The 12,137-nt window shown below is 44.2% G+C and overlaps 1 protein-coding gene across 1 annotated transcript in view; it reads right to left on the bottom strand.

Annotated features, from left to right (window-relative positions):
- Nucleotides 1-12,137, bottom strand: part of LOC149352601 (uncharacterized) — a 41,798-nt gene that overhangs the window by 17,710 nt on the left and 11,951 nt on the right. Inside the window, exons 5-6 of the mRNA XM_089581787.1 lie at nucleotides 7,716-7,851; nucleotides 3,189-3,333 (exon numbers count right to left, since the gene is read on the bottom strand). Of these exons, the coding sequence (XP_089437913.1) occupies nucleotides 3,189-3,333; nucleotides 7,716-7,851 (281 nt within the window). The remainder of the gene's footprint in view (nucleotides 1-3,188; nucleotides 3,334-7,715; nucleotides 7,852-12,137) is intronic.

Below are 12,137 nucleotides of genomic sequence, written 5' to 3'. Positions count from 1 at the left end.
ATCTTTATCTCGCATGATTAAAACTAGGGTTCTGTACTTGCAGAAAAATTGTATGATGCTTTCCAAAGACTAGCTATAAAGGATATTTGGATTTTTTTAAGCTTGTAATTATAGTGCATGGAAATTCAATTTTTCATGTTTTACTGCAAATGCCACTAGCACTGCCATCGCAGTAAAACATCTGGGAATATTTAAACAGCAGCACTGAATTTAAGCCTAACACAGAAAAACATGAGTGAACAAGGAGGGGAAGCCTCGGGAAGATTGCCAAAGTTTTGACAAGAGGCCTTGCCAGACGAAGACAAGTTCTGCTGCCGAAACACTGCAAGCTCCCTGAGGCTTCCCCTCCCTTGTTCACTTTGTGTTCGCAAGAAACCCATCTACCTGCCCTCTCTCTACCATGGACATGCAAACATTTGATACAAAAAGGCACTATGATCAGACGAATACCATAATGCAGCCAATCTTTACTGTACTAGCCAGTACATCACAGTAGCACTGTTTTTGTTTCTTGAAACTGAGTACATTTTCTAATTATCAGTGATCCAAGCATGCTGCTTTCAATTGAAAACAACAGACAGAAAGCACTCTCAAAATTTACACAAAATGTGAGAAAAAAAGGCCATATTTATGGAGCTTTATGTCCAGAAGTGGCACTGTGCTATCAGGCACGCCATAGTGGAAGGCTCCAATTTTATTTTGAGCCCCTGGGTTTCTTTCAACACCCATGAAATTGTAGTACGTCGGCACTTTTGCATTTAGCCTCCCACTAAATGTAAGCCCTACAGCCAGAGATCAAATCTGTGACCTTGAGCACATGCAAGTATGCACAGCATTTCCACAGCCCACTGTGGAAGGATGGGACAGCCCACAGCATGAATCCTTCAAAAATCATTGGTACGGTATGGTATGTGGGGTTTAACGTTCCAAAGCTGCACACGGACCGTAAGAGACACAGTAGTGGAGGGCTGGTCAAATGTTTTAGGGGAAGAGTTTCTGTGGAAGCTGTATACTAACTTTACTTTGTAGCCATATGGCTGCACTTGGGTGGACGTCAATGAGTGGAGGGCTCCAAGTTAATTTTGACCACCTGGGGTTCTTTCAAGTGCACTGACATCGCGCAGCACACAGGCATTTTTACATTTCACCTGCATTGAAACGTGGCTGCCACAGCAGAGGTTATCATTTTGCAGTTTCCTTGGGAGCATGTCTATGATACCTGAAAATTTTGTTGGTAACTTAGTAACGTCAGTGGCGAAGCACCCAAGCACATCCTACCAACAATGTCCATGCTAATGCATAAAATTTATTCTCTGGTTTTGCTGCTCCGTGCACAAAGCACACCATTTTTTCTGGCCCTCCAAAGCAGTAGAAACACTATATTGAGTGTGTGGGAGAATCAGGCACTGAAACCATGAGATGACTATAGGCTTCCCAATATTTATGGTTTGTGGGGGTTTAAAGTCCCAAAGTGACTCAAGCTATGAAGGGCTCCGGAAATTTCGACCACCTGGGGTTCTTTAATGTGCACTGACATCGCACAGTACACGGGCCTCTAGAATTTTGCCTCCATCGAAATTCGACTGCCGCAGCTGGGAGCTTCCCAATATTTAGCAGTTTTACTTAACAGTGTTCATTCCCACTACATGTGCTGACTTGTAACAGTCAGAGCCTTTCTGGTAAAAAAAAAAAAATTCTTAATGATGTGATGCCTCCAGATCAGCACACCAAGGACAACATTCGAGGTCATCCCGGCAGTGTTGTATGTGTACTGTCCCTAAGCCATGTGCAAAATGACAGAGTGGTGAGATACAAACACACAGCCAGTGCGTTCTGTCATTTAGAAAGCAGTGGGAAAACTATCAAAATATCCAGGTATCAGAATCTATTAGAACTATCAAAATACTCAAGACACAATATTTGTAAGTCTGAATCAGAGACCTTAGTCCAGTCCCTTAGATAAACCAAAAGCACAAAACTTTTACTGGAGAGTGCTTTCCAGACTGAAGCCAATACCCTAAAAATACAGAACTCTACCTGTAGCCAAGATATGGGGCTCACTTGCAAGGAAAATGCCACTTCACTACCAAGACAGTCAGTCTATTTTTCAACAATGGTTTGAGAAACTTGTGCACAGGTGGGTCCAGATTCTCACACAATGATTGATGACCCATGTGTTTCACAGCCAAATACGGTGTCACAGTGCTGAGTGCACAAATATACAAAGATTCACACAGTATTATGCATGCACTACTAAATGAGCACTCTGTGCATTGGCGAGTATAGTTTGTGTTTTAGTGGTCTACTCCAATTCACTTCCTTATTTCCTTCAATGCACTTGTCTAAATCCACGAGCTAAAAAATATGCTTGCTGAGCTACTGAATTGAAGGTTTAATCTTTTCCTTAACACAAGAAAAAAAATGGCAGTGGCTTAGCTTGGTTAAGCCCGGTAATTGCGAAAGCAATATCCGTAGCTACGCCATGGTTCAGCTGGTAGTGTAGCTGGTGGTGGTGCTTGTTGTTAGACTTGTGGTGATGCATCGGTTATACAATCCAATCCAATCCAATCCAATCCAATTCAATTCAATTCAATATGCTAATATGGTAGCTACCGGCCTCGCTACGCGACGGGCTGAAAGTGCAACTAGTATTGCTTTCGCAATAAAAAAAAAAGGGCATCTTTTTTTCGGTGGTGCACCGAAAAAACTTATTCAATACTATTTTTTCAGTAAATCTATTCAGCCATATTACTGCATGGGACCAGTATATACACTATGCCATAGTGCAACAGCAGAGTCAGCAGCAGCAGGGCTCACTACCATGCTGCACTTTTCAGTGACTACTGAACTAAAGTAGCCATCAACTTGCTTGGCGTTTGCGAATGATCACAGATATGATCACAACAAACTTACTTGACATAAACAATGCAATTTTTGTCTGTTTGGAAAGCAGGTGCCCTGCTCACTACTCCGACCTTGCACTACTTAGTTTTATTACTGCCACAATAAAAATACTCCTATTTAAGTATCTGATGAACCATTTCATGTTTTCTAGACACAACCCATACGCCCAACACTATCATTACTCCTCTCTTGCCACTCAAATACCTAGCAATGCACCACCCCTAGCAACTACTTTCCACACTTGACCACTAGCACCATAAGTGCGATGCTAGAGTGACACTTACCTCTGTGGCTGTAGGAGCTGCACTGGCTCAGGGAAGGCACCTGCAAAGTCACCTCACCATCGAGACTGGCTGCAGACGATGGCTGTGCATAGGGGACATCCACAGTGTGAACCCCGCACTCACTTAATGGACGTGTCCCACCAACCTGCAGCAGAACCCATTCATAACAAATGTTAGCTAAGACGTATGGTGAACACCTGCAACAGCACAAAAATAATTTATGTAATATGCATGCGCAGATTGAACTAAACATTGCACACACTGAAGTAGGTACTGCCACTTCGAAAATGGAGCCCCTGTCATTTCTACTGGTGTGTGGCCATCTTACAATTGAGATTTAGTAAGAGGTACAAGTTTGGTTTATTGGTTTATTGGGGTTTAACGTCCCAAAGCGACTGAGGCTATGAGAGATGCCGTAGTGAAGGGCTCCGGAAATTTCGACCATCTGGGGTTCTTTAACGTGCACTGACATCGCACAGCACACGGGCCTCTAGAATTTCGCCTTCATTGAAATTCAGCCGCCACGGCCAGGATCGAACCCGCGTCTTTCGGGTCAGCAGCCGAGCGCCGTAACCACTGAGCCACCGCGGCGGGGTCAGAGGTACAAGTGTCTGACAGCATGTATGACAGCTCAACTCAGTAAGAAGCCCTTCTTGGTTCTGAATGCGGCCTTTACCAACAGTGTTCTGGCTTCATCTTCCGTTCATTGCATAGTGTGGCAATGCACTGTGCAGTAATTACAAGTAAGAGGAACTTCACCATTGGAGGCTGAAAGACCAGGGTTGTAAAAATGAGCAAAACATTTTTTCGAGTGTCAAAACTGTGTGCAAAAAGTATTTTATTCATCATCTGCAGGTATTCCTTGCATAATTTGCCATAAATGATACTAGTTTCATCTGCATTCAGTCAATCTGTCTCAAACTAAGAGGTGCAAGAGCCTAGCACGACACTGACTATATATATATATATATGTTTGTTTTGTATTCAGTAGATTCCTCAGAACTGAAGAGTACGAGCAAAAAATATGAAATGATAAATATGAAGCCTTTCTGTTAACCACTGTAAGACAAACTACAGTAGACTCCTTTAAGCGAAACTCATTTAAGCCGAATTTGCAGATATGCCAAACATTATGAGGACACCTGTTTGGTTTTTCATTGACTCAACAAAAATAAAAGAAAATACGCTAAATATGAACCACTCTACAAGTGCATCTTGGTTAAGATGAACTTTCACAGTGATGGTGAATCACAGAGACTTTGTGCAACAGTACTCTAAGAGTACATGCAGCACTATTGAGGCAGGAAAGAAACCTTAGTACAGTCATGCAGTGAAGCCTTAAGCCCACAAGCGTGGGAACCTCATGTCTTCATGCCTCTACAAGGAAAACACTGCCCAGTGTTGCCTACGGTGGATGAAAAAGCATATAAACTCGGGGTGTACCCAGATGCAGATTTGGAGCTGAAACGATTGGAGTACATAGAGGGCTGAATTTTCGGCTGGTGCTGCAGCTGACCTGTGCACAGTGCAGATATCTAATCTCAGTGCCACGTGTTAGCTATAGTGAAGAGGGAGAGGCGTGTCGACACAAGGTGCACCTGCTTATGGAGTTAGTAAAAGCCACATTGGCCACTAGCAAAAGGAGTGTGATGAAAGTAAGAGAGAGAGAAAAAAAAGTGATGATCATGTCAGAGCCTCTCATATGCAGCTAGCCAGTGGGGCACCTTTTACACACTTAGGGCTATAGAGAAAACCAAAGACCTCAACACAGTAGCTGCTAGAGAAAAGAGAAGAGAAAATGTAAGAAAAGAAAAAAAACTTTACCAATGCCATTTGCCGGCAGAATCATGTGAGCTTATGTCATTACACTGTTGCTACCAACCATGCTGACCTTTTCGCAACTACTTTTACTGAAAAGCTATTTTGTTCAGTTTCATATAATACATAGTACTTGGACACACCTGGCATGCTCATGTCCTTTCTGCAGGCACTTCTGATCAACCAAACTTTTCATGAGACAAGCGAGTTTTCATAGTCTCTTACAGTTTGTCTTTAAGGAAGTTCACTGTACTGTTAACAAAAATTTGCCACGTGCAAATTCAGCTCTTTTGGACAACTTAATGTTTCAAATAAATTTTCGTGCATTCTGCGCTTCATTATATCTTGCTGCAAATGCATGTACACATGCTGTCGACTTACTGCAATGCAAGTCTCAGGCAACCCAGGCTGAAATTAAATTTAAATCATTAAAATTTGCTGGAAAAAAGGAAGAGCAATGACAGATACTTTATTTTTTTTTTGTGTGCAACACATAACTAAAAAACAAACTTTCATATGCTTAGCCATGACTGCTAATAATGTCTAAAAGAGTTGTATAGCGTAAGGCACAAAGAAATGACGATAATTCACCCTGCCAGGGCTGTCAAGAAAAATTCAAACAAGCTACTTCTGAATGCAACTTGTGGCAGTTAACAAGCCATAAGTGCAATCAGACACACTGTCAGTGACATGACATTTAATGATATTGCAACTGTACTTTGTCGGAAATAAAAGACGTGCTAGCACACTTCAATGAGACAACCATGTATGCATAGTTGATGGAAAGGCACCCTGCAACTACAGCAGCATCAAGCGAAAATCACTACTGAGTGGCACCTGTAACAGATTTGTGAATATCGAAACCATACCACAAAGTATTTTTCTGTTTATGTAACAAATAAGGGTAATATCAAGTCACTAACGAAACTTCCCATTTCAACGGCCTACTTAATGACCTGGGCTTCTTGAAGAGATAAGTTATGCAGGAGTTTAATTTTCTCGTGTGGGTGGTACTGTAATGACAATTTTGGAAGTGTGTAGTAAAAAGTTCAGGGCAGGGGGAAGAGGGCAGTACGAGTCAACCACACTGTTGTTTATGCAGAGGCAGGAAGGTGGGGGCAGCGTGTACAGTCATGGACAAAAGTTGAGCGTTGTGGGTTCGCGAAAAAAATATTTGTATCCACACGGTGAGGAACAGCAGGTCACTGAAAAGTGTACAACCATAAAGGGACATGCGTGCACCACCTCCTGGAATGAATATCAGCTCATTAGCTAGCAAGGTAACACTAAAATTAATTCCAACCACAAATGCGCATCCCATAAACTTTGGCCCATGACTATACAAAACTAACGAGTTCAGTCATTTCTTCAGAAGTTGTTGCAAGTGCAAATACATGACCTGTTAGTGTTCATAAAAATGACACTTGTCGAAGGGTGCAGATGAGTAAGGGGCAGTTTCAATCACTGTGACAGACCTGCCAGATTTGGAAGAGCACAACTCAGACATAATTTTACAAGACATTTCATAAAAATTGAGACAATCAAATCTAGACAATTTTTTAACCTACACTACTCTACCACCTGCAAGCAAACTACTTTTAACTACCACAGTTTCTCACAGGCATATACTATTAAGTGCAGCATTGTTCTGTGCACAGAAAAAAAAAGTAAAAAAACCCCGCAAGCTCTCAATTAGGCTTACACAGGTGTCAAGCATTGTGAAAGAGTAACCAGCATCTGCACTAGCACAATTACATCGGCCATTCCATGCCAACTATCCTGCACCGCAATGCTAATCACCATGAAATTTTCAAAAGAAATCTGGCTTGTTTGCTGCTGTGTTAGTAAACATTTCCCAAAATATCTGTCTTAAAAAAAAAAAGTTATGATAGGACTGTTCTTTTAACGTTCCTGCAAGAAAGCAGAACTAGGCATGAGTTATGTAATTACGAAAAGCTTAGAATAAAGTAAAACTGAAAAATTTATTTTCAGGAACTGTTTTTGCACTGCTTTTTTTTAATGTGATGCCAGCACTCACCTTTCATAATTATTTTTGTGCTACTTTTACTGGCCTACAAATTTTTAATTTAAAACTTTTCCAGCGATTTTCCAGCCACTATGAAGATTTCATACCTCAGGCTATTTCTACACATTAGATTACAAATAATTTAAAATAGGTAATAAAAAAAAATTGTGATTGTGAAGGATCGTTTTTTGTCAACTTCACGAATAAATTTTTTTATTCGTGAAGTTGACAAAAAACGATCCTTCACAATATTCAGTTCAAGCAATGAGGCCCTCCAAATTGAGACGGCTCATTAGGTTCATCAGCTTTGTATCTGGTGACATTTCATCTTTAATTTAAATAAATACTGTTTAAGTGAAAAAAAAAAAAATCAAGAACCAATCTCATCAATAACTGGCCTGTACATTGACTTCAGTACACAATATGCACATGCTGCAGCTGAATTCAGTGCGTGCACGTACACTCAATCTACACACTGAGTAGTCATGTGATTAGTTGTACTTTCTTCTGTATAGTTGGAGGGCAAAAAGTAGTGTTCCCAAGGGCTGTTCAGAACAAAATCCATACAGATAATTTGTGTCCTGCATGCACAGTGCTCAGTGCAAAGACTACAGCTACTCTATTATAGACACTTCAGTCAGGCTGAGCAGGTTTCATAGCCATGAGCACAAAAGAAACCTCACATCTCCCATGTAGCTGTGCTGTCCAAAGTGAAGCTGTGACATGCTCTCCACTGAGCTTGCCCCGTCTGGTGTGTTTCCATTCAGCCTGGTGCCAGTTGGATGGCGAGACTTTGCACTCAGGAAGATCACAGAGTCGCTGTTGAACACACATAGAAAAAGAGCATGTTATCAGTCTTCGAGCCATGTATAGCATCCATAGTTTATGAAGACAGCCACGGAACCACCTGCTGACACCACGTGCACCTGGCCGCTCCAAACAACCCCTACTCCAAAGCATTAGAGCTACAGAGCGTCCTCATTCGCTGCTGCACACCCTTGAGTTGCATCCCGTTACAGTATGTCACAGGGAGTGGTCCAATGGGGACACATAGCCGAAATGGGAAGAAGAATAAACAAAAGTGCGACAGACAGGGGCTCTTAGAAGCTCACTTCTCCTTGCATGGTGACAAGCAGCACGACCACCTCATTCCACACAGTTTGGTGAAGGACCCTTTTCCCAAGCATTTAACTTGGGAAAGCAGAGGCAGAGGAAAAAGCTTGCACCCAACAGAAAACCCAGCAGGTAAATGGAGGCAATGGGGATTAAAAGCAGCACCTCCCACATACGAGGCAGATGCTCAAGTCACTAGGCCACTGCTGCAGTAAACCTTTTTTGGGCAAGTTGGTGCATATCGATCTTATGAGAAAGCTGACTCTAATAAGTAAAATAGCAGCACTGGCTGTTATTCACATCATCCTAGAAGCACTATCCTCACAAGGTGGGGCAGTGAGGGTGCCAGCACTCTAAATACAAGAACTTCAACAGGTACCATCTGTTACAAAAGTTCCCTGTCTGGCAAGTGCATGGCCATATAGTGATGCACTGATATGCCACTCCATTAGTAATGCTACTGAAGATAACATGAAATTCTGCCACTGCTCAGGTGTTCACATGCACAAAATTTCACATATTACATTTGCATTTCACCCAAATACATGCTACTGCACTCCTGTCAGTGGTGCATTGGCCTGGGAACTTATGCAACAAGTGGTGAATGTGCACATATATACTCTAACAAGCTGAAACTGCAATTACCATGCTCAACTGCCCTCCATACAAAAATGTTTTATCACTTGCTTGCTAATTAAAACATGTGTCAGCAATTCAATGAAAAAAGCTGCAAATGCCTGAAAAACGGTGATTTTAAAAATGGGTATCAATTAATTCCAAATTCTAAATGAAAAAATTACAAGTGCCTGCCGAATTGTGATAAATAAACACTGAAGATTCAAATCTGTTGTTTTAAGCTTCTACAACTCTTCACCATTGATAAAACCTCTCGATAGTCACTGATCATTGATTAATTGGTGTCCTATATATTCTCTCTGCACTCTCTGAAAAAATGTGCTGGTATAAGTAGAACCTCGCTGTTACGTTCCCAGGTGCTGCGTTTTCCCGGCTGCTACATTTTTGAGAGCCAGTCCCGTCTGAGCTCCCATAGAAACCCATGCAATACAAACTTGGCTGTTATGTCGCAACTGTGGCAGCTTTTCCACATGCTACGTCACCAATGTCCCTTTGCGACAGCGGTTCACCCCGTGCCTGCATGTTGACAGCCTACGGTCAGTGTGCGCGGAATGGCGACAAGGCCAAAGCGGAGCTCGGGACTAGAGCTGCGCATGGGCTCAGGCCCCTCGGAAGCCCTTTGAACCGGGCTCGGGCCTGGCCTGGGCCGGGGTATATTTGTCCTGGATGGGCCAGCCGGGCTTCGCGATCGCGAGTACACGTACAGCCCTTGGTCGAAAGTTTAGAGCCCAGGGAGTTTGCTTCTAAGCCGTGTAGTGGGGCTCCTGTAGCATTCGTGGAAGTCCTACCCCATTGGAGGAGGCAAGACTGGGAATCTTACTTTCAGGAGATTTGGAACTCTGGGAATGCACTACGAGCCGCACGGTGTTACTCAGAACCAAACCCCCAGGGCTATAAACTGGACAAAGGCTGTGTCAAATGCGGAAGTACGAATATGGCCATGGTGTGCTAGGTGTCTTGCATGCACAGCAGGAAGTGCTTTGTGAGGTCTCCTTGATTTGGTTGCACTCTCTACACTAGTTCACAAAAGTGCCGTGCCAGTGCAGTGCCAGTTCTTGCGGCGCGAGTGTAGCCTGACACTAGTGCTCTCGGTGCAGCATTCAAATCGAGTGCAAAAGTGTAGAAACACTGTTTTGGTGCTTGTCGTGTGGTTTGACATATGCGCGGGATTGTGCTAGCTGTATTGAACGCTGTGCATTTGTTTGAAGTGGCGCACCTCGTGGAGTGGATATGAAATTTGTTAATTCCAAAAGCGGTGAAGAATTTGACTCAGTCTTTTCTGTCGCGCTGTGGAAAGTGACGTAGGCTGGTCGACTGTCACCGATTCAACGGGTACTTTGAAGAGGCAACAAACTTTGAATTCGAGAGGTTATTTAGACTTCTGCTCGAGACGACCTTTAACAGTTCATACGTGTGATTCAGGCTGTTGCTGTTCGATTGAAAAGTGACTGTGGTTGTCCACCAAGTACAGAAGGAAAGAGTAGCCTGATAACTTGAACTATATATATATATATATATATATTTGAACTCAACAACTCGCGTTCATTGTCAGCGGACAGTGACGGCGGAGTGACTATCAGAGACTAACTGGCAGCTGAAGGTGTGGGCTGATGGCGACCTCAAGGCCAGTCGCTGCTGTAAGCGAAGGTACTGATGTCGCAGTGAGTCATCACAAATGTTGCGATCACCCATGTATTAAAAAACATTTCGCCATTTGTCTCATATGGAAACGCTACATCGTGCTGCATGTAATAATAATATTTGCACACAACAGAGAAATGGTGCAAAGCAACGTGCAAGGCTGGACAGAAAGATGAGAACCCATACGCAGTGCGTCATGCCAGCCTGTCGCTTACGCATGTACACAGACACGTACACAGACGCACACACACGTGCACAAACACACACGTATGCGCACTGTCATTTCAGCTGTTTGGTGAGAGCATGGTGCAGATGCCACGTCTAGCATGGGTATGCAGTAGTCTCAACCATGGTCTCAACACCGCTCACTAAAACAAGCATGGCCACGGAGCCGTTTGCTAGGGAGCATACCAAGCACCTTGCACTACTTGCACAAGAAGAGCACTCGCCGGGAGGCCAGTGCAAAGTGCAGAAGAACTCATGCAGCACGAAGTCAAATCGAGTACCGAAGTGCAGGTGGCGCTAGCTGCACTGTCAAATCGAGCGCAGGAGTGCTATACCTCCTGAACTGGTGCAGAAAGTGCAGCCAAATCGAAGAGACGTGTCTAGACCATCCAGGAGGGAATGCACAAGGACGGGAGGATAGTACAAATGCTAACAAAAAGCAAACAAAAGTTAGCTGGGGTTCCAAATGCATTGTCGGTTCTAGCAAGTAGCAACGTTGGGGAAAAGCCACCAGTTGTGGGCGCCTTGCAGTAGAAAGGATAAGAAGAATAGAAACTTTTGCGAAGCAGAGGTAAGGCTGCGTACGGCGCATGACGAATTGTGGCGTCTAAGGAAGCTTTTCTAATTAAATGCAATATTGCTTGAAGACTGGTCGTTGACCAAGGTCGACATGAGGAACACATCATTGCCAGCGCAAGAGATGTCTATGTTTTCTTGCAGCAGCGCCTCGGGAAAGGGTTAACCTCTTCGACTCGCCGCTGTTGGTACCCAGCGAAGGGAACGATGGTATGCTTTGTGATGCCATCCTCAGGAAGACGCTTCGTAACGTACCGCAGAGCCAACTACCTTCTCTCTTGTCCATCTACCTGGCAGGAGCTACTCACTCCGGTTCCGGCAGAGCAGATGGACAACAGTCGCGGGCAAGAGCCAAGGTGGGCCCCCACCACATGAATGGCGGTAAAAGACTGCCACTGGCATCTCCACAGAGATCAGGGCCGGGCCACTCGGAGATCAAGGCCGGGCCCAAGCGGGCTCAGGGTCCTTCAGTGTCGGGACGGCTGGAAGGACAGGGCCTGGGCCAGGCGCGGGCTCGAAATTGCGACCCGTGCACAGCTCTACTCTGGACTCCAATGGAGCTTAGCTGCCACCGTTTGGCGGCTTCTGGCGTGTTGCACCCACATCAATGCTGGGCACACTTGCAGACGGCATGAATCTTGTTGCAGCTGGTGTGCAGTTTCATCACTGCTGCGATGCGAACGCGAATGACAGGAGGCGCAAAAACGAAACTATGCTGCGGCAGATGCCACACGGGCAGCGCTGTACTGGGTGCATTTGTGTGGGATGGCTCCGATGAATCTTTCTATCGATCGCGTTTTCCTTATTGCCTGCAGCTTAAAAATGTAATTTCTAGGTTCCAATAGACGACAGTTGCATACGATGAGGGTGCCCAAACTTTGCCTGCTCCGTGCGCTCGCCCTTGCCAGTGCTGC

The sequence above is a fragment of the Amblyomma mixtum genome, chromosome 3, assembly GCF_055824585.1.
Source record: "Amblyomma mixtum isolate Tamu chromosome 3, ASM5582458v1, whole genome shotgun sequence".
NCBI classification, from domain to species: domain Eukaryota; kingdom Metazoa; phylum Arthropoda; class Arachnida; order Ixodida; family Ixodidae; genus Amblyomma; species Amblyomma mixtum.
The sequence above is the reverse complement of the archived record's forward strand: the minus strand, read 5'-3'. Positions and strand labels throughout refer to the sequence as shown.